Source organism: Mytilus galloprovincialis, chromosome 11 (genome assembly GCF_965363235.1).
Source record: "Mytilus galloprovincialis chromosome 11, xbMytGall1.hap1.1, whole genome shotgun sequence".
In the NCBI taxonomy this organism is placed as follows: domain Eukaryota; kingdom Metazoa; phylum Mollusca; class Bivalvia; order Mytilida; family Mytilidae; genus Mytilus; species Mytilus galloprovincialis.
In genome coordinates this window covers 57173923-57198485 of record NC_134848.1, presented here as the reverse complement: position 1 = coordinate 57198485, position 24563 = coordinate 57173923, and the positions used below count along the sequence as shown (strand labels likewise).

At 33.7% G+C, this 24563-nt stretch overlaps 1 protein-coding gene across 1 annotated transcript; it reads right to left on the bottom strand.

Moving 5' to 3' along the window:
* Positions 1 to 13445: 13445 nt before the first annotated feature.
* LOC143051256 (perlucin-like protein) lies at positions 13446 to 18687 on the bottom strand. The gene is made up of 5 exons (XM_076224217.1): positions 18328 to 18687; positions 17480 to 17571; positions 17056 to 17146; positions 15549 to 15774; positions 13446 to 13506 (listed from the first exon to the last, which is right to left on the bottom strand). The coding sequence occupies exons 1-4, from the start codon at positions 18668 to 18670 to the stop codon at positions 15551 to 15553; spliced, it is 750 nt and encodes a 249-aa protein (XP_076080332.1). The 5' UTR covers positions 18671 to 18687; the 3' UTR covers positions 13446 to 13506; positions 15549 to 15550.
* Positions 18688 to 24563: the final 5876 nt, after the last annotated feature.

The following is a 24563-nucleotide window of genomic DNA, read 5'->3' as shown; positions in this document are numbered from 1 at the left end:
TTTATCAGAAAAAATACACTGTTTATGTAGCAGTTTGACAAACACCAATTTTGATCACTGAGAAGCTTAATATTCCCTTTACAACACAACGTAATTAAAACGTTTAGCTGACTTTACAGAGTTATCTCCCTGTAGTGTTAGGTACCACACTTGTAGAAATTGTCTTGTTGATGATTCTTTGCTATATTTAGTTTATCTCTATCTATTAAACTTTTCAAGAGCGTAGACAATAGATGTAAGAAGATGTGGTATGAGTGTCAATTAGACAACTCTCCATCCAAGTCATAATTTATAAAAGTTAACCATTATAGGTCAAAGTACTTGCATTTACCCCTCAGTTCTACGTTAGGCCATGTTGGTCATGTTGGGTCGCAAGTGATGTGAAACACAATTTTCAAACTAGATACTTCAATAATGATTGAGACCAAGTACGGGTCAAATTTGGCTAGTAATTTTAGAGATTGATAATTTTGTAAAAGTTAACATAAGAGGACACCAGATGACGAACCCCAAGATATGTGAATAGCTGTAACGGGCTGTTTGAACAGGGTAACTAAAACAACTGTTTTTTTTTTATATACGCATGCCAAATGTTATTGTTTAATAAGCAAATGAACAGAAAAGAGCGAGGTTTTCGCCTACCTAGCAACTATCTGGTGCACATTAGAATCTCAAAGTCGCAAAAAGCTGATAGAAAGTAAATGTATAATATATTCCATTGATGCTTTTATTATTCAGATAGAAATACTTGAATGTGAACAACACATTATAACATCAATGATGTTTCGCTTTGACATCCTGGAAACACAGGTTTCGGTGCTCTGCTTTGAAAACAACTGTGAAAGCTGCACTTACTAAATACTATTACAATAGGTGAACTACATGTAGTATTATCAATATATTATTTACAGCCGTATAAACTTGTTAATGGAAAACGCCCCTTTATTTAAAAAGGAATGGTGTATTTTAAATCAGACGACAGCATTGCAGAAAGAGAAACAAGCACAATATACTAAAGATTTGGCAACATGATAGCCCACCAAGATCCTAAGATGCACATAGTGCTAATGAAAAGTAGGGAAGCGGTGGTCCCATATGTTGGTTTGTTTAGTCTGAAAGTAAAGATCTGGTGAAACTTGCATCTGGTGGTATCATAAACTAGAATGGAGAGATTTGATGTGGTGGAATGGTTATTAATTTAATCATCCTTTCGGACACACAAAATAGCTGATTTGAAAGGTACACCATCTAAATGTATTTGCCAATATTCATCATATACTGTGTTACAAACCTAGATAAAGATGTCGAGGAAAGGCTTTACATCTAGCATCAAAAACTATATTTATATATCCTTGGTTGTCGAGCAATCAAGGGATCTGGATGCGGTTCATGTAGTGTTGCCACGACACAACGGACGCAAGGGTTTGGATCCTGCTGAGGGAAAAACAAACATTTTGGAATCAAATTTTGAAGATCTCACATTGTTGGGCTAAATATATCCGATGGAGAATTTGTAAACGAATAAATTCCACACATATATATATATAAAAAATACAAAACCTAACTATCTAACCGAATAGAAACTACAAATCCTTCAGAACAGTTATTTCATGTTCGACTTCAAAATGTATGGTAAAAAAATCAGGCCCTGTGGTGGCGACAAATGTTCCAAGTAATACTAGTATGCCAATTAAGTTATTGGTTACTTAGAGATTTAGATGATTGAGAGATCACAACAAAAATTCGGACATATATTTTTAGAAATTTTGAATAGACATTGGAAAAGATACTTCGATGATAGTTTATTTTGTATAATGGAATAAAAGAGAGACGAAAGATACCAAAGGGACAGTCAAACTCGTAAATCTAAAACAAACTCACAACGCCATGGCTAAAAATGAAAAAGACAAACAAAAAACAGCACACATGACACAACATAGAAAACTAAAGAATAAACAACACGACCCCCCCCCCCAAAAAAAAAAAAAAAAAAAAACTAGGGGTGATCTCAGGTGCCCCAGAAGGTTAAGCAGATCCTGCTCCACATGTGGCACCCGTCGTGTTGCTTATGTGATAACAAATCCGGTAAATAGTCTAATTCGGTAGGTCACATTCATGAAAGGGAAGGGGATTGTAGTTACGACGTAAGGAACATATCCGATATCACTTGTGAAACGGTTATTCCATAACGGTCAACCAACTCGTGATGGCGTCCGTAAAATTTACGAAGGGATGATTTCAACTACACCATTTGGAACTCTTGGTTTAATAGCTTCCTTGTGGGCAGCAACCCTCTATTAAGAAAATCATGATAGGAAATGCAAGCACGGGAATATCGTATCAATTGGGAGATATATACCCCGTATGCAGGTGCTGCTGGAATGTTGCTACTTAGAAATGGAAAGTTCACAATTGGAAAGCTGAAATCATCTCTTTTGTCGTAAAGTTTTGTTTTCAACCGACCCTCATTGTCAATTTCTAGATGTAAGTCAAGATATGAGGCCGACTTAACTGTATCTGTGGTATCCCTTATTCTCTAGCTCGATGGGATAGATGCGTTCCATATAGTCACCAAATTTTGAATTATTTAGTGAAAGAACATCATCTATATAGCGGAAAGTAGAGTTAAAGGATATTGCTAACTTCTTATCTTTCTTCCTAAGAAGTTCCCGCATGAATTCAGCCTCATAATAATAAAGAAACAAGTCGGCAAGTAGAGGGGCACAGTTTGTTCCCATTGGAATGCCGACAGTCTGTTGAAAAACATGTCCTTCGAACGTTACAAATATGTTGTCAATCAAGAAATCAAGCATCTTGATAATATCAGTTTCAGAGAATTTTTTGTTTGAATCAGAGTCTTCCTTTACAAAGTAGGATTTATCCCTCCCTAAGACAAGATACCTGTATCTGCGTTGGCCGTTCTTTTTTATAAAGCAAAGCAATACCAACTCTTTCAATTTGTCTCTTAGTTTGGAATGTGGAATACTAGTGTAAAGAGTAGAACAGTCAAATGTTTTAATACTGTTACAAGATGAAAGAGAGTTAGATTGTATGTACTCTAAAAGATCTTTGGAATTTTTTAAGTATCCACATCTGATTCACGCCCCCTCTAGAATAGGCAGTTTCACAATAACTTTGAAGCCCGTCTTTGATTGCTGATAAAATGGAGGTTAATAATTTAGAAAGAGGTTTCGTGGAGCACTTGGAAGACCCAGCAATATACCGTTGTTTGAAAGGACACTTATGTAGTTTAGGTATCCAATACAGTGATGGAAGATCCAGTTCTTCATCTTTGGTTGAAATTCACAGAACAGACCTATGATTATCCAGGATTTCCTCTTTGGTAAGTGTCGTGAAGGTATATGTTGAGTTTCCAAGTGAATTGTCAATACCTAATTCGTTTATCAAGCAGTTAATGTAATGAGTTTTACACACAAAAACGATGTTGTTTGGGGCTTTATCTGCGGGGACAACATATTTGTCATGGAGGTAGGATAGGTGTTTTGCAACATTTAGATCATAACCGTTACAGCTTAAATATGTTAATGGAATTCAAAGATTTGCTGAATGAAAATAAACGAGGACATTCAATTTACTTAGGAATATAATAGTAATAAATTACATTTTTAGAAATTCGTATCATAAAGAACGGAACTAAAAAAGAAACCAATATTTTCCACAAACCGATCGTTTACAAACAATACCTATCTATATAAACCCTATCATCCAAAGCACGAACGAGTAAATATACCATATAACCTGGCTAAACGCATATGTTCTATCATTCGAATCCAGATTTAATGAATACAAGATTAAATGAATTAAGATACATACTTTTAGATCGGATATAGTAATAAAAAGATTGATGACGGTATGACCAGAACAAAATCTGTGAGTTTACAATAATCAAGAAAAACTAAATCACATTCAAAAGAAAACGTTTTAACATACATTTAATAGCCAATCCTAGAAATAATAAAGCGTTCATTATAATACATACTAATTAATCATTTTTACAGAACGATCAGAGGATGTTGAAATCATGTAATTCGCATGAAGTGATTGAAAGCAAACAGCAACCAAAATTGTTAAAAAGTCGCTGATCCGCGCCACATTATAAACTGAAAAATGTCAACCAAAAGTTCAAAAATGTGGAAGACCAAATTATTAATCTTGTTTATACTTATCTGACAGAACAGAATTCGTTTTTAAATCCGGACAAATTTTAAAATCAAGAACATATGTGCATCTGAAAACCTTTAATATATCATCCCTTGCAGTGGTTGTCATGAATTTGTTGGCAACACAACAAGAACAAAAAATGACATTCCATAGACAACAAATTCGAGTCCCAAGTACAATAAAGCCCACTGGACAAACATTTTGCTACACGTGCGCTGGATCAAACCACCTAAATGTCTTTATTTTTCAATTTTATCAGTGTTTCAGATAAAACAACGGAAACAATGAGAAATGAATTACTTCAGCAAATAACATCCTAAATTAAATCGATAGAATGAGAATCTGGAAGGCATTTCTGTGCTTTCACTTTCGTTTAAACCAAATACCTACTTTGTAATTAGGCAATCACATAAGCAACACATGTGGAGCAGGATCTGCTTACCCTTCCGGAGCACCTGAGATAACCCGTAGTTTTTTGGGGGGTTCGTGTTGTTTATTCTTTAGTTTTCTATGTTGTGTCATGTGTGCTGTTGTTTGTTTGTCTTTTTCATTTTTAGCCATGGCGTTGTCATTTTGTTTTAGATTTACGAGTTTGACTGTCCCTTTGGTATCTTTCGTCCCTCTTTTGTACTAAATAAGGACGTTCATGATTAACGTTAACATACTTTACCTCTAACAACGTACGTCTTAAGCAATCTATCGTATTTCTGAATATCAGTGAAACAGTGAAACCGGCAGGAAATTATGGAGAATATTTTAGAGCAATTAGATGTATAAAAAGACAAAATTAGATTGTTCATATATCTTGATTTTATTTAGATGCATATATGTCTTCTTTTCGCAGTTTATCAATCTACAAGAAACAAAAAATATTATTTGATACACATTGTACAATTTATAACAGAATGAGGTAGATATTTTAGTTATATTTTTGCATCATCTCAAAATTTCTAAACGTACTACATGTTGCCAGCCGGACAAAAAACCCCAATCAAACATAAAAGCAAAATCATAATAAATAAAGTAGACTAGAACACACCCGCGAAATGATGTACCCGGAAACTGCAGTTAATGCAAAATATAGCAGCCTAGAGAGGAAAAGGGTCGATCGAGAAGAAAACTAGAGAAATGCTTTGATATTTTCCCTCTCCTGAAAACTGATAAATGATGAAGCATAGTTTATTCAGTCATTGGCGTTCATAGGAGTGAAATATTTGTCATTGAACGTTAATCAGATATCGATCGATTCAATCTTCAATTTGAAAATAAGAAAATATAAGAAAAGTAGCTATTCTAGAACTAAATTGTATCTCAATTATGATATAAATAGTCAACGAGTAATTTTCTTATTATGTCCCGATTTTGCGATTTCATCGTTTTGAACATTTTGATATACTTAGTATACCGATATATATCCTAGTAATATTATCAGATTATTACATGGCATTTTTCATATCGCATGTATTATCAGCCCTAGGATCAATATCAGCCCAAGAGCCGCATGCCTCGAGGGCTGATATTGACCGAGGGCTGATAATACATCCGATATGAGAAATGACATTTATTCCTTAAATGTTTTTCACTGAAAACATAGCATTGAGGTGTATTTCCCGGAATTTACCGAGTATCACCGGAATGCCATGTGATAACGTTACGGAAAAGCATGTGATAACAATCGAAGCATGTGATAAACTTTTCATATCAGCCCGCTAAGCACCAATTCGAAAAATATGAAAAATACTTTAATTTAATGCTATTATCATACGATAAAAATCATATGTTATTTAGTCTAAGTATGTGATAAAGAGTATTATTGGTTGGTACACGTCATTTAATTCAGTGAAGAAACATGTAACGTTAATATTGGACTGACCATTTATTTTTTCTAGCTATACAAATTGTATATGTAAAATTGGAATGAGAATCGGCTGATGACTGCTTAACGTTCAGCGGCAAATAGTTCTTGCCTTCTATCGGTGATAATACGCGAGTGTCAAACTTTGCTTGTTTGGGGACTATTTGTTACAGGCCAGCTCGCAAAGTCATGTCTACATTTCCTGCTACTCCAAGTCCATCAAATATTTATTCTAATTCTTTATAACGGTGTACCTCATCATCATCAGAGATCAACACATACACGTTTACCAAGTCTGCTTTGTCTCGGTATGAAAACAATCATATATATTTAACTACCAAAACATCAAATATGCAATTTATACAATGACTCATAAGGTGTATGTTGAAATGAACCATAACTGACTATTTTCAAAAGTTATTTTCGATCTGTGACAAGTACAACGTAGATGTGAAAACTATTTGAAACAGTATCTTCTGCCATCTGCTGCAATGTTTTAACAGAAGGAATCGATATTTGGTATCATGACTACGCTACCAGGAAGTTCTGTTGATATTACATTAAATTACCATAAGTTCCATAGAAAACAATAAGTAGTACTCATGCGTCAGCAAATACGTGATTGTCGTGTAACCGTTGTACACAGATTTAAGTAAAATTTCTTCAAAATACAAAATTTCCTAAAATTTCCCTGGATCATGCGATTCAACCCAAACTTTAAAGAATGTTACTAAAAATTCATGATGAATTTAGGGAACGACCATTTGATAATCATATTATTAGGCGAGGGATTATTTACGGATTGACTATTAATTTTCATCTTCCTATGCATGCTGACTCTTTCACATTTGTTCATTTTCATCCTGTCTTGAGTAAAGTAATATTTGTCTTGTGATGTCTAACTTAATTGTATATGAATGGTGTTGAAAATATATTTCGATTTGACTTTTGTTATGTTCTTCTATACATTTTGTCTCTTGATGTAGGTTAACTATTTTTTTTTATGTGCAAAAAATATTGATCCCCCTCTTTGAATTTATAAAAAAAAAATAAACCCCCCTTTTCCACACACAGAAAAAAAAACTTGATCCCCCCTGCATTCTGACCAGCCCACCCTCCCAGATAAAAAATGATAAGTCCCTAAAATCAGACGCTTCACAATGCGATAAGGTGTGTTGTTATTCTCTAACATACAATTATTATACTTTCAAGCATTTGCAAATACTGCAAAATTTCAGATTTCAGTTAAGATCTCTTTCGATTATCAGTTTACTCCATTATTATTATTATTAGTTTGACAAATAACCTGCTACATACATGTATATGGCTCGGTCGTCTCAACATTTGTATTTTCGTATTTCATTTCCTACCCATTGCAAAAGCTTCTACGGAATGAAATACCTCGTTAGAAACAGACAACATATATACATATTGTCCCTCTTACCAAATGGAAAACAAATAATTGAACATTATTATTGTAAATAGTTTATCTCATTTGTCAAATTCAAAAGACGACGCAGATTGCAAAGCGGTTTTGAATTGATACCCGACCAATATTGCATGAATTACATGTGATAAATAAAGATGTTGGGTGCATGCAACAAAAAAAAGTAACCAAGCGAGATACAGAGGGCAACATTAATATTTCCAACAATATACTGGCATCTATTTGATGAAGGTAGAACAAAACAGAAACCATCAAATATCTGCCTTTAATGCGACATTCTCAATATAACAAAAATAAAAACTAGATGATCCAAAGAAACATTGATCTATACACATCTTCAACTTTTGAAAACTAGCATATAATTCATGACAAAATTCTCTTTGTGAAGTTGAAATTGTGTTGATGGTATAATGTTTTATACATTTCTCTCTATCTTATGTATGTGTTGACACAACACAATAAATAACAAAAAAAACCAACATCAAATAAGAGTCGTATAACGATTTCATTAAAATTTGACCTACTTGCATATTTTGCCTTGATAATTTTTGCTATTTATAGTGTCTGTTTCTATCTTTTATAGTTTCAAGAAACTAGTTATAGACACTTACATGTATAATCTTCAAAGAACAATAATTCCCAAAAAGGTGTTGAATAACGATTTCGGGTATGCTGACATATTTGTAGATCTAGTCTCTCTACTCAAAGAGTCTATCTATATGTATTATACGAGTAGTATTCAAGATTATAGACAAAAAAGGGCAAACATGGCAATAACAGTTTTATATTAGCAATAATACCAAAGAAGAATCTACTGATGATTTCCGCCCTTAAGGTGGTACCTAACACCTGAACTAAATTTAATTTGGCTCGTTTAATTTTCTTAAAATTTTAACAAAGTATTCACTTTGACCCTTTAACAAAAATGTAAAAATTTCAAAAATTTTGAACCAACCATTTTATCAGAAAAAATACACTGTTTATGTAGCAGTTTGACAAACACCAATTTTGATCACTGAGAAGCTTAATATTCCCTTTACAACACAACGTAATTAAAACGTTTAGCTGACTTTACAGAGTTATCTCCCTGTAGTGTTAGGTACCACACTTGTAGAAATTGTCTTGTTGATGATTCTTTGCTATATTTAGTTTATCTCTATCTATTAAACTTTTCAAGAGCGTAGACAATAGATGTAAGAAGATGTGGTATGAGTGTCAATTAGACAACTCTCCATCCAAGTCATAATTTATAAAAGTTAACCATTATAGGTCAAAGTACTTGCATTTACCCCTCAGTTCTACGTTAGGCCATGTTGGTCATGTTGGGTCGCAAGTGATGTGAAACACAATTTTCAAACTAGATACTTCAATAATGATTGAGACCAAGTACGGGTCAAATTTGGCTAGTAATTTTAGAGATTGATAATTTTGTAAAAGTTAACATAAGAGGACACCAGATGACGAACCCCAAGATATGTGAATAGCTGTAACGGGCTGTTTGAACAGGGTAACTAAAACAACTGTTTTTTTTTTTATATACGCATGCCAAATGTTATTGTTTAATAAGCAAATGAACAGAAAAGAGCGAGGTTTTCGCCTACCTAGCAACCATCTGGTGCACATTAGAATCTCAAAGTCGCAAAAAGCTGATAGAAAGTAAATGTATAATATATTCCATTGATGCTTTTATTATTCAGATAGAAATACTTGAATGTGAACAACACATTATAACATCAATGATGTTTCGCTTTGACATCCTGGAAACACAGGTTTCGGTGCTCTGCTTTGAAAAAAACTGTGAAAGCTGCACTTACTAAATACTATTACAATAGGTGAACTACATGTAGTATTATCAATATATTATTTACAGCCGTATAAACTTGTTAATGGAAAACGCCCCTTTATTTAAAAAGGAATGGTGTATTTTAAATCAGACGACAGCATTGCAGAAAGAGAAACAAGCACAATATACTAAAGATTTGGCAACATGATAGCCCACCAAGATCCTAAGATGCACATAGTGCTAATGAAAAGTAGGGAAGCGGTGGTCCCATATGTTGGTTTGTTTAGTCTGAAAGTAAAGATCTGGTGAAACTTGCATCTGGTGGTATCATAAACTAGAATGGAGAGATTTGATGTGGTGGAATGGTTATTAATTTAATCATCCTTTCGGACACACAAAATAGCTGATTTGAAAGGTACACCATCTAAATGTATTTGCCAATATTCATCATATACTGTGTTACAAACCTAGATAAAGATGTCGAGGAAAGGCTTTACATCTAGCATCAAAAACTATATTTATATATCCTTGGTTGTCGAGCAATCAAGGGATCTGGATGCGGTTCATGTAGTGTTGCCACGACACAACGGACGCAAGGGTTTGGATCCTGCTGAGGGAAAAACAAACATTTTGGAATCAAATTTTGAAGATCTCACATTGTTGGGCTAAATATATCCGATGGAGAATTTGTAAACGAATAAATTCCACATATATATATATATAAAAAATACAAAACCTAACTATCTAACCGAATAGAAACTACAAATCCTTCAGAACAGTTATTTCATGTTCGACTTCAAAATGTATGGTAAAAAAATCAGGCCCTGTGGTGGCGACAAAAGTTCCAAGTAATACTAGTATGCCAATTAAGTTATTGGTTACTTAGAGATTTAGATGATTGAGAGATCACAACAAAAATTCGGACATATATTTTTAGAAATTTTGAATAGACATTGGAAAAGATACTTCGATGATAGTTTATTTTGTATAATGGAATAAAAGAGAGACGAAAGATACCAAAGGGACAGTCAAACTCGTAAATCTAAAACAAACTCACAACGCCATGGCTAAAAATGAAAAAGACAAACAAAAAACAGCACACATGACACAACATAGAAAACTAAAGAATAAACAACACGAACCCCCCCCCCCAAAAAAAAAAAAAAAACAAAAAAAAACTAGGGGTGATCTCAGGTGCCCCAGAAGGTTAAGCAGATCCTGCTCCACATGTGGCACCTGTCGTGTTGCTTATGTGATAACAAATCCGGTAAATAGTCTAATTCGGTAGGTCACATTCATGAAAGGGAAGGGGATTGTAGTTACGACGTAAGGAACATATCCGATATCACTTGTGAAACGGTTATTCCATAACGGTCAACCAACTCGTGATGGCGTCCGTAAAATTTACGAAGGGATGATTTCAACTACACCATTTGGAACTCTTGGTTTAATAGCTTCCTTGTGGGCAGCAACCCTCTATTAAGAAAATCATGATAGGAAATGCAAGCACGGGAATATCGTATCAATTGGGAGATATATACCCCGTATGCAGGTGCTGCTGGAATGTTGCTACTTAGAAATGGAAAGTTCACAATTGGAAAGCTGAAATCATCTCTTTTGTCGTAAAGTTTTGTTTTCAACCGACCCTCATTGTCAATTTCTAGATGTAAGTCAAGATATGAGGCCGACTTAACTGTATCTGTGGTATCCCTTATTCTCTAGCTCGATGGGATAGATGCGTTCCATATAGTCACCAAATTTTGAATTATTTAGTGAAAGAACATCATCTATATAGCGGAAAGTAGAGTTAAAGGATATTGCTAACTTCTTATCTTTCTTCCTAAGAAGTTCCCGCATGAATTCAGCCTCATAATAATAAAGAAACAAGTCGGCAAGTAGAGGGGCACAGTTTGTTCCCATTGGAATGCCGACAGTCTGTTGAAAAACATGTCCTTCGAACGTTACAAATATGTTGTCAATCAAGAAATCAAGCATCTTGATAATATCAGTTTCAGAGAATTTTTTGTTTGAATCAGAGTCTTCCTTTACAAAGTAGGATTTATCCCTCCCTAAAACAAGATACCTGTATCTGCGTTGGCCGTTCTTTTTTATAAAGCAAAGCAATACCAACTCTTTCAATTTGTCTCTTAGTTTGGAATGTGGAATACTAGTGTAAAGAGTAGAACAGTCAAATGTTTTAATACTGTTACAAGATGAAAGAGAGTTAGATTGTATGTACTCTAAAAGATCTTTGGAATTTTTTAAGTATCCACATCTGATTCACGCCCCCTCTAGAATAGGCAGTTTCACAATAACTTTGAAGCCCGTCTTTGATTGCTGATAAAATGGAGGTTAATAATTTAGAAAGAGGTTTCGTGGAGCACTTGGAAGACCCAGCAATATACCGTTGTTTGAAAGGACACTTATGTAGTTTAGGTATCCAATACAGTGATGGAAGATCCAGTTCTTCATCTTTGGTTGAAATTCACAGAACAGACCTATGATTATCCAGGATTTCCTCTTTGGTAAGTGTCGTGAAGGTATATGTTGAGTTTCCAAGTGAATTGTCAATACCTAATTCGTTTATCAAGCAGTTAATGTAATGAGTTTTACACACAAAAACGATGTTGTTTGGGGCTTTATCTGCGGGGACAACATATTTGTCATGGAGGTAGGATAGGTGTTTTGCAACATTTAGATCATAACCGTTACAGCTTAAATATGTTAATGGAATTCAAAGATTTGCTGAATGAAAATAAACGAGGACATTCAATTTACTTAGGAATATAATAGTAATAAATTACATTTTTAGAAATTCGTATCATAAAGAACGGAACTAAAAAAGAAACCAATATTTTCCACAAACCGATCGTTTACAAACAATACCTATCTATATAAACCCTATCATCCAAAGCACGAACGAGTAAATATACCATATAACCTGGCTAAACGCATATGTTCTATCATTCGAATCCAGATTTAATGAATACAAGATTAAATGAATTAAGATACATACTTTTAGATCGGATATAGTAATAAAAAGATTGATGACGGTATGACCAGAACAAAATCTGTGAGTTTACAATAATCAAGAAAAACTAAATCACATTCAAAAGAAAACGTTTTAACATACATTTAATAGCCAATCCTAGAAATAATAAAGCGTTCATTATAATACATACTAATTAATCATTTTTACAGAACGATCAGAGGATGTTGAAATCATGTAATTCGCATGAAGTGATTGAAAGCAAACAGCAACCAAAATCGTTAAAAAGTCGCTGATCCGCGCCACATTATAAACTGAAAAATGTCAACCAAAAGTTCAAAAATGTGGAAGACCAAATTATTAATCTTGTTTATACTTATCTGACAGAACAGAATTCGTTTTTAAATCCGGACAAATTTTAAAATCAAGAACATATGTGCATCTGAAAACCTTTAATATATCATCCCTTGCAGTGGTTGTCATGAATTTGTTGGCAACACAACAAGAACAAAAAATGACATTCCATAGACAACAAATTCGAGTCCCAAGTACAATAAAGCCCACTGGACAAACATTTTGCTACACGTGCGCTGGATCAAACCACCTAAATGTCTTTATTTTTCAATTTTATCAGTGTTTCAGATAAAACAACGGAAACAATGAGAAATGAATTACTTCAGCAAATAACATCCTAAATTAAATCGATAGAATGAGAATCTGGAAGGCATTTCTGTGCTTTCACTTTCGTTTAAACCAAATACCTACTTTGTAATTAGGCAATCACATAAGCAACACGACGGGTGCCACATGTGGAGCAGGATCTGCTTACCCTTCCGGAGCACCTGAGATAACCCGTAGTTTTTTTGGGGGTTCGTGTTGTTTATTCTTTAGTTTTCTATGTTGTGTCATGTGTGCTGTTGTTTGTTTGTCTTTTTCATTTTTAGCCATGGCGTTGTCATTTTGTTTTAGATTTACGAGTTTGACTGTCCCTTTGGTATCTTTCGTCCCTCTTTTGTACTAAATAAGGACGTTCATGATTAAATGATGATGTCGTTAACATACTTTACCTCTAACAACGTACGTCTTAAGCAATCTATCGTATTTCTGAATATCAGTGAAACAGTGAAACCGGCAGGAAATTATGGAGAATATTTTAGAGCAATTAGATGTATAAAAAGACAAAATTAGATTGTTCATATATCTTGATTTTATTTAGATGCATATATGTCTTCTTTTCGCAGTTTATCAATCTACAAGAAACAAAAAATATTATTTGATACACATTGTACAATTTATAACAGAATGAGGTAGATATTTTAGTTATATTTTTGCATCATCTCAAAATTTCTAAACGTACTACATGTTGCCAGCCGGACAAAAAACCCCAATCAAACATAAAAGCAAAATCATAATAAATAAAGTAGACTAGAACACACCCGCGAAATCGCGGGCATATACAGCTTGTTAACTGTTGTAGGATGAATTTTTGTAAAAGATATTATAACTGGAGAATTTCATATAAGGTATCAAAAGCCCTCTCCCTTTTTCCAAAGTCCGTTATGTGTTTCCTTAATTTCTGTTAAATTCAATTATTTTTCGTGTTTCTGGCCTTATACCACAATTATTCTTCCCCTTTGCTACAATGCATTTTTTTGTCAAATTGAATTAAAAAATTGCACCGTTTCAAACATGAAATAAATGAAACTACTTATAGACCATTATTATTCTGATAAAATGTACTTCTAGGACAATCCATTAGTGTTTTTCCTTTTGAGAACCTTATTAACATACCAATGGTAGGATTTGAATCTCGTATAAATGACTGTTTGACTTTGTCTTCATGTCCGTAATGTCGCAAAACAGTGTTGTTTCCCGTATTTTTGAGGTTGTGTGATAGTGACGTGAGGGAGAGAGATTTGTTGTGATGATGACTGTTTGACTTTGTCTTCATGTCAGTAATGTCGCAAAACAGTGTTGTTTCCCGTATTTTTGACGTTGTGTGATAGTGACGTGAGGGAGAGAGATTTGTTGCGGGATGAACAAAATGGCCGAATGTTTGTACTGTCAGAGTGTATGCTGTGTCTCTTGTATTTTATGTAACGTCTGTATAAGACATGTAGTGTGAATAAATCGTGACTTATTTTCTACAAAGATGGTGTTAACTTATAAATTATGAACGCTCGGAATTCTACAATCACAACATTGGTGGCAGCGGTGGGAGGGAATATGAAATTAAACAATGAAGGTACTGTAAACAAATTTATTCGATAATACGATCGTGAACAAATGTGTACAGTACAACAGAAGGGCGATACGGCACTGAAATACTTAAATATGATTCACCATTTTAATGATATTGGAATTGTAACACCTAAATTCGACCATTTAATGTACAGAGAAGTATATAATCGGCAAAAGTGGACGGAAAATAATTAAACATTTTTGTTCGATGATAGCATCAAGGATAAAATGATAATCTTAGGTGCAATTTGAAAGAAATCAACATTGTCACGTTTTATATTTGTCTAGAACTTATTTTTGTCATTTCATTTTGATATATAATAACCATGAGCTGGTGTGACTTACCAGAGTTTGACGGTACTGAACATTTTGAAGGTTTCTTTGGATGAAATTTTCTATTTTAGGTCACCTAGTGATAAGGCTTTTTATTTGGTTACTTCACCGAGAGGTAAAGCTTTAGAATATGTTTCTTATTTACCCCGCAGAGATGTTTATAATGTATCTGTTTTGTATTCTGCATTGAAATGTCGATTTGGTGATATTGAGACTGCTGAGATTTGTAGAATGAAATTGAGAAATATAACTATGTTTGGAGAAATGTAGAATTGAGATAAATGTTCGAAAATCGTTCCCTGCTGTGAACGAAGATTTATTAGTGAAGCTGATTACTGAGAATGCTATATATGGATACCCTGATGGTGACATTGGATATAGAGTTCTGACTAAAGAACCGTCAATAGTTAGTGAACTTATCACAGAAATATTGTGGCAGGAACATTGCAGACAATCTTTAAAGTCCGTAGAAAAATTGCGTTGCACTGTAGACAGCGACTTTGAGAAACATTTTGAAATAGGCACTAAGCGTAATAAGAATTTCACAGAGCATGATATTCGGAGGAATAAAGTTTCCGAAAACACTTCTATTAAATGTCTTACAAATAAGTGATTGTTTTAGATATGCCTTAATCCATTACACATATTGACATTATACCTTAAAGATGATTAAGAGGTATAACCTTGTAAGCAAGTAAACCATTAATATCATACTTACCTTTATTTTTCGCAAATATATCCAGTTTTGTAAGAACAAGTCTGATCATTCCACGTAGAAAGACCATTTGTATGCATGGTGACACAGTGTTCAACCCCTCTGTAATTGGATGGTTCACCACTTGCCCAATTCGAATAACCAACTGAACTGTGATCATTCACCCATGTAAAATGTCCTTCTCTTATTAAGTCATTCAATCCAGTCCAGATCTGAACATGTGTTGCTTCTGTAGAATAAACAATAGGTATTTAAGTGCAGCTATTAGTAATTGTTTTTTGAGTCAAAGTTAATTGTTTTTTTAGTCAAAGTTAATGGTTTTATACTACATCAAATACCAAACATTGTTGTTTATAAATATATGTATATATATGTTTGTCTATTTGCCGAGCATACGGTTTTGTCTGTTTATAAATAATTATCTATTTTCTTACCAATCCATGTTCAAAAACTCAAAAGTATAAATAAAAGTATGTGCGATAATATATATATAAGTACATGTTGTGTACGTTTGAACCAGTGACAACTCTACAGCAGATTGTGTCCATCGGATCACCAGCAGTGATGGTGATACAAGACTAAAAATAAATTATGTATATATGATTCTAAAAACATCAGCATAAAAATTTTAAATCTGTAAATTTGCTTGGGCATTTTTTCGTTCTTCCCTCGCAAAGATTCGCTTTGACCGACGCGCTAGAAAACTCGACTACCTAGGCTCTTTTATATATATACAGATATTTTTGTAACCGCTAGACTAATTAAAGACTACTACAAAAATAAATATTAAACGAAATCTTTCCTAGTGTAACCGGAGAGCATAATTCTTCTCGCAAAATCATATTTTCTCCCCCAGGCATCGAACCCTGGACCACTGTGTTACAAGGCAGAGCGTAAACCAACTGTGCTTCTTAAGCTCAATCGGTTGATTTGCTGCCTAGTACACATAGGTCCCAGGTTTGAGTTCAGGATGGGATTTTGCAAGACGAGTCATGCTCTCCGGTTACATTGCCACCCAACTTAAAACACCACGATGGTTAGAGCTGAGTTCTAGCTAAGGTATGTTGTGTGAGAGTCATACTAGTATGATGACTATTGAGGTGGGGGGAGTCTGACGGGATTGCTTCCATTAGAATATATGGTAGATACTTAGTCAACCGTAAGAGGTTGAGCTAAGGAAGAACTTCTTTAGCTCAGTCGGTTAACGCTCTGCCTTGTAACACAGAGAGGTCCCGGGTTCTAATCCCGGTGGAGACATGCGATTTTGCAAGAAAAATCATGCTCTCCGGTTACACAAGTAAATCATATTCAACAAAATAATAAAAGTACAGTATAATAAACAAGACAACAAAAATATTGAGTAAAGTCACATGGATAATTGTATTAGAATAGTATATAATCTAACCTGTAATAACTTAGATATTTCCTGAATAAAAATTTCAACAATTACATGACAGAAAGGTTATATGGTTTAAATAATAGGTGAAATCTATGGAATGCAATAACTTACTTGCGCTGACAGTTATTTCATTACTAATCCATCTATTTTCTGTGGATGATTCTATTTTCACTAAATGTGCATTGTTGTTCTCGCATTCTGTCTGTAGAAATAGTTAAAACATGCATTTTTTTTTTTATCTATAACCTTTTTGTGTTTTCCTATTGAATGCAAAGGTAGGCAAACACAATACACTACCTGTTAGCAAATTTCAATCGAAGAACAGTTTCAGCTAAACGACAACAAAAAACAAAAACGCTAAATACGTTAATTTCTTTACATGAATAAATCAGAAAATACTAACCCTTCTGGTTATGCAAAGGCAAAGTCGATTTTTTTGGTCGATATATATATTATCATTGTTATGTTTTTAAGTTTTAAGTTTAAGAACTATATAAAGTGTGTTGTTCGACAACAAGTATGTATGTGTATTAACCTTCGCCTGTTGCCAACTAAGTCTGTCATATCGGAACATGTAACAGCAACCGTTGAACTTTTTCCATCCAGTATTACACTTGTTTTTCCTACCTGTAAATAAAGAATTGCATAATGCAAGTCATAAATGTATTTTTTTTTGTTATGGTTTTCTTTTTTTCATGTTGCTGTTGTTATTAGAATGCTTTCAGTTGTACATATCCATTCAGAAGAAATTTCCTGCTGAAAAGATATAAAATTATCACAAATTAAAACTTGAAAAGTGATAAAAAATTGAAGTTTAACTGAACCACTACTATTGTTTCATTGAAATATGTGCATGATTGTTTGCATTTAACAATAACCCGATGGCTATATCAGCATTGAGAAAAGAGGGACGAAAGATACCAGAGGGACAGTACTTATCAAGCCATGTTCAATTTGCTTCAAGAAAAACCCTTTTGTATTATGTTATTATTTTAACTATACTTTCGAATGACATACTGGCATACATGGATTCATTTATTTTTCGTCGAAACTAATTTTCGTGGATTGCGGAAAACTTGCAATATTAAAATTTGGTTTCGTGGTTATGCCAAAGTCTGCATACAACCTAATATAAATTTTGTAATTTGTTGTACATTTTAATTCATGTTTCACCTGTACCAACAAAAATCACGAAATTGGCATCTAACGAACAATAACGAATCCACAATGTTCTGTTTGATTTGGTTTATGTATTAAAGTGGTTCTGATATTTCCAAACATTGTTGACGAATTAAAGGTTAATTGCAATTACCAAAAAAATCAATTGAATTACCCTTTCTGCTTTAAAACCACAATAGTATATTTTTTAACTTTATAGCCTACCTTGGTTAATTTTGTTTATATCATTCTTCAAATCGGACATTTTCCCACTAAATGCATGTAACTTTGTTTCTACGTCATTCAAATGTTTCGTTAGTGTATCGAACTGTTTCTTGTAACCTGACATGTTTTCCACATTGGTCAACTTTTCGCTAAGTTTACTAATTTTAGTGTCTAGCTTATTGTCAAGGTTTGCCAATTTTGTTTGTGAAGCTTGAAGTTGGTTTAATATCATCCATGTCAGTGGATCGGTCTTTCCTGCATCAAGTGATCTGCTGAATATATTATTCTCTTCCGATAGTACAAAAGATGCAAACAAAATTGGTAACAAAATTAAAAATTTCATTTAAACTTTTAATAAGGTTGTTATACGGTTCGAATAAAATACAGAAAAAGCTATAGCGTGTTGGTAATATTGACTTTTTAGATAACACATAAAAAGGTAATTAATCTCATGTTTTTCTTGGTAACTATATATAATTATATATCAACTTCAATATAAAATACTGCTAGTTGTATATGTTATATATATTGATTGACTTTAAGCAACTTTTCAAAAATGTCAAAAATGAAAATAACACATTATAAAATTCTTGCGCCCGTAGCGTTTGTCTGGATTTACCTCCATCAGGACCATTGTTCCAAATATTTGTAAGCCAAGGATGTATAAAAACCGACGCTGTGGGAGTTGAGGATATAAATAATTCACTTTCTTTGCTGTTTATGCAGAACAACTATCTTACTTGACCTCCCTGCATATTCGTTTTGACTAACATAATTGTGCTTAATATTTCAAAAAGTAAAGTAACAAAAATAGCGAACTCCTAGGAAAATTATTAACAAAAAAACCTAAACAAATGGCAAAATCAAAAACGCAATCACATGAAACGAATGAATAACAACTATCATGCCCCTGACTTTGTACGGGAATTTACTGATGTAGATATTGATGGATTGAACATGTTAAACTTGGTTTTATCGCTAGATAAACCACTCACTTTGTGACAGTCGCATACAATTATGTCAGGAAAACTACTTTTATGGACTGTTTTAAACACTTCCTGCCAGATTTTGCAACCAGACAGACCCTCTGCAAGAACACCAAGTTCCACTATGCGTCTGCCCATAGACCAGGAAGTTTGTGTCGTAGTTGAAAACAACTGCTCTGCGACGTTTATGGGGGGTTGACATCATTCGCGGATGCATAAGAATGGTCCTTCAAAACGGAAAGAACCTTGCCATCTGTTGCACATCGTTCACTTCTCCGATCTACTAGACCCTGTAGAACCTTCCGTAACCGCTCCGTCTGCATTTTACTCTTAAAACCTTTCACTTTGCGTACCATAATCAATGTAAACAATATCTACCGGCAGACGATTGTTTACATTGCCGACTGACATCCGGGACTTTGAGTAAGTCGTTCTAATTTTATACAACCATTTCTATTTAACTTTTATTAATTTATTTTTAACTAAATGAAAATATGGAAACAATTAATGTACATTTAAACGATAATATTTATCTTCTGCGAAATATGACTTTTCCAGCCATTTTGCGACATCGAAGTCAATCGCGAGTTATCTCCCGTTGACCACTTCCAAATTACGTTAAAATCGTCAGAAGAGTACATCCTTAATTGAAAACTAATGAAAATAAAGAAAATGTGATATGATAGAACAAATGAAACAAAATATAGCACATATAGGTCACCGAATAGCTTCAACCATGAAAATAAATCAAACGAGAAAACTAATGGACAGATTTATGTACAAAATAAGAACGAAAAAAAGTGATATCAAGCAACAATCGAAACGCACGAATCTTTGAACGTTGGGACATTTTTGCACTAAACACCACCTACATTGTCATTACAATTCGATTGTTATGGTATCATACATCTGCATGGTATTCGGTACATTGCTAGATAAGATTATTCAGAAATGATTTCAGGAGGGATATGTCAGTGAATTAAATATTTTAAGAGTAAAGCCACAACGAAATTGAAAAATGTATGATCTGTTTTCGTAAAGTTGTGTGTGCTCACAATTTAGTTTAATGTGTGGAGTTTACAGACTATTCGTTGTTTTTCTGTTCTTGTTACACAGGTTACCGCGGCGTTACCCTATCTACTTTTGATTCTATGACATCGTTTCATTTCTCTCTCTAATATATTTTTCTGCCAATTTAAAAAAAATCCATGCGCCAGAATCTAGTTTATTATTTTTTCAAATTCTTTAACAACAATATACACCATACATGTAACACTGATAATGCACTAGGAGTAGAAATTAAAAAGACAACACAAAAACGATTCCAAATCAAAGAAAATACCATCATAGTTATATTAAGTACAACACATAAATGGGGATTAAACACACCAAGTAAATAAGTACCACATTACAAACCGGGACTGATGTCGGTTGCCTCGGATTGTGGATATCAATGTCAAACAATAGATATACCAATTGTAAATATTGAGTATAGTATTTAGTTAAAATCTAGTATGAAGTGTTCTTCTATAATGCATCATTATTTAAACTGTAGGTTGGTACACAATATCTCTTTGCTGTCTGTAGGTGGGTTTATTCTTAAAGTAAGTGTAGGCAATACACAAGATAACCAAGAATATTGAAGCCAGGGAACATCCAACCACTACTCCAAGTATTCTGTTGTCATTTATTTCATCTTCAATTTCGGCTATAGATTTACCTGAAGAATACAAAAGTTATAGATAACTCAAGTTATCATGAGTTTGTGAACAAGATCACCGTCTGTAGTTAAGCTCATCGCTGTTACTTGTCACGTTTACATATTACGGTTTTCAACATAGCACTGATACAAAGTTTATAAAGTTTATAAAAACGTCAAATAAAAAAAAACACCAAACGCAAACGTAAATTCAAAACGAAAAGTTCTTTATCAGATGACAAAATCAAAGCTCAAGGACATTGATTGAATTGAAAAAAAGCTGTCATATTTCTAACTTTGTACAGGCATTTCCTTTTGTAGAAACAGTTATTTGATAAAATTGAGAAAGGAAATGGGGAATGTGTCAAAACGACAACAACCCGACCATAGAGCATACAACAGCCGAAGGCCACCAGTGGGTCTTCAATGTAGCGAGAATTCCCGCACCGTAGGTGTCCTTCAGCTGGCCCCTAAAAATATGTATACTAGTACAGTAATAATGGACGTCATACTTAACTCCGAATTATACACAAGAAACTAAAATTAAAAATCATACAAGACTAACAAAGGCCAGAGGCTCCTGACTTGGGACAGGCGCAAAATTGCGGCGGGGTTAAACCTGCTTTCATTGCTAAGATACTTAACTACTACCATGATAGCATTTAGTTTAAGTGGCAAAGCACCAGTTATGTGTCTTCGTATCGAGTGTTATGACAAGGAGTACAGTTCCGAGCGTCAGGTTGAAATATATTTCTATATATGTAATAAAACCTTAAGGTTGTTTATTAGTGCAACCGATAAAATAAGGTGTGAATCAAATAGTGTACAAAAACCCTGTAATAATTATAATTTTTACAAAATACAACCTTTTTTTTTTTAAAACCGTTCGTTTCAATGATCACATATTAAAGGTAACTACTTGGTATTTACTAGGTCATACAAGTTCATCATTTAAACAGCATTCATGAATATACTCTCAGATCTATACTTAAGCGTCATTTTTGTTTAGTGGATGTATAAATATCAGTTCATCTAATTTTCACAATTTCATCTAATTTCAGCATTTTGACTCTCAGATCTGTACTTAGTTTTTGTTTCTTTTCTTATGTAAATGTATGTATTTTCTGCCACGTCCAGTCTGTGTTTTTGATATATTTCTTTCTGCTTTGTATCGATCTGATGACTTCAGCTTTCTTTAACTGATTATTATAGTTTGTTCTAATGTTGCACTGTTACGCCATCATCCAAGGTTAGGGGAGAGTATAACGACATTAAACTAGTTAAACCCTGCTACATGAACATTATGTATGTGCCTCTTTTACATTTGTCTTTTCTTTGCCTTTTATAGATGACTATGCGGTATGGGTTTTGCTAATTGTTGACAACCGCAAGGTGACCTATAGTTGTTATTTTGCATGTCATTTTGATGGAGAGTGGTCTAATTGGCAATATAAACAAAATATCTCCTTAATATTTATTTATTGAATAAAACTTACTATCATTAGTTTCCATCAGTTCGTGTCCACTTGAAGATGACCGATCGCATTTTAACATAACAGTCAGATTAAATCCATATGTACCTGTAGCCTTTGGATCCTCTATAACTGTGACGACCATCGTTTTCGAATTTATAGACAATGTGTTATGGTAGTTCGGAAAACAAACAACTTAATTCCTGTAAAATCAAAAGTTTTAAAACCAAAACTGATTTTCATTATTTAACAAAAAAAAGGAATTATAGGTATTGCAAATAGTCTTATCATTATATTATAGGGAAGATATACCAGCCAAATATTCATACTTTATAAGGTTATAACTATATATTTGTTTCTAAATATGTTATCAGTTTATAATTCTTGTAGAATCCCTTAAAATAATGTTATATTTTAAGCAATTATTGAATTACAAAAGGAACAAGATGGACATCATCAACAGTTACAATAGAAGTAAAGGTGTCTACTGTCATTAAAATGAACTCGATGTTTAGTTAACGATGTTCTACGATGCATGATCTTACATATTGTCAAAACATGTAAATATAAGATGGTATGGTAACTACTTTATGAACATGCCTTCAATGTTCAATGGCACGATAAATCGCGGAATACATTTTATTTTTCATTATGTGTTTAATTGTCCATATATTTCTAAGTATATGATATAGACTTTCAATATTTACCCTCGGCTGTGAACCAATCACATTAAAAGATGTTCCGGTAAAAGTCACCTTTGCAGAGCATGTACCCAGTGCTAACTTATTGACAGATACACGGAAGGTTGGGAACTGGCAATGCACCGCATGGAGCGCCACTGTACAAATCCCGTCTGATAGATTTCCATTGGAGTAGAGGGATAATTTTTCTTTCCTTTCGAAATTCATGCTGTTTCCACACATGGTTGAACCAGAACCCATATTAACTTAAAAATAAATGGTTTGTTACGTAAGTTCAAACATCAATATCTGGAGCAATCATGAAATCATTTATGAAGCAAACCTATTATATTGAAAAAAAAGAATGCTTAAAATAGAATAATACACACACACTTAATAAAGGTACCAGGATTATAATTTAGTACGCCAGACTCATCTGTGACGCTCATATCAAAATATTTATAAAGCCAAACAAGTACAAAGTTGAAGAGCATTGATGATCCAAAATTCCAGAAAGTTGTGCCAAATACGGCTAAGGTAATCTATGCCTGGGATAAGAAAGTCCTTAGTTTTTCGAAAAAAATCAAAGTTTTGTACACAGGAATTTATCAAAATGACCACATTATAGATATTCATGTCAACACCGAAGTGTTGACTACTGGGCTGGTGATACCTTCGGGGACGAAACGTCCACCAGCAGTGGCATCGACCCAGTGGTGTAAATAATTATCAAAGGTACCAGGATTATAATTTAGTACGCCAGACGCGCGTTTCGTCTACATAAGACGCATCAGTGACGCTCATATCAAATATTTATAAAGCCAAACAAGTACAAAGTTGAAGAGCTTTGAGGATCCAAAATTCCATAAAGTTGTGCCAAATACGGCTAAGGTAATCTATGCCTGGGATAAGAAAGTCCTTAGTTTTTAGAAAAATCCCATTTATATCTTTGTCAAGTCATTCAAATCTGGCGGAGTTGACATTAGGCAATCATTCAAACTTGCGTGATCTGGCGACTTTTTACAGCTACAGTCGTACACTATGCGAATTGATGTTTTTGTCGAATCTTTTTTTACAGCATGATGTGGTATATAGTGAGTGCTTTTACCATTGTCGTTTTTATCGTTTACCTTCTCTATGAACCCTCTCTTCATTTGGTCTTCAATAATTTCTGAATATTTTCTTAGTAAATGTGGTTCACGACTTAGTCTTCTAATTGTGCTTTCTGTCCTTGTTTTAGCGATCTTGATGTTTGAAGGTAAGTCCGGATGATCCAGTTTCCATGGCAACTTGGCAGAATAACGTTCGTTTTCAAATTTGATACAGTCTTGTTGATAAGTCTTTACAAAACTCTCCTCATCGTCCTGTTGTGGTAAACGTATTCTTAACGATTCTAGAT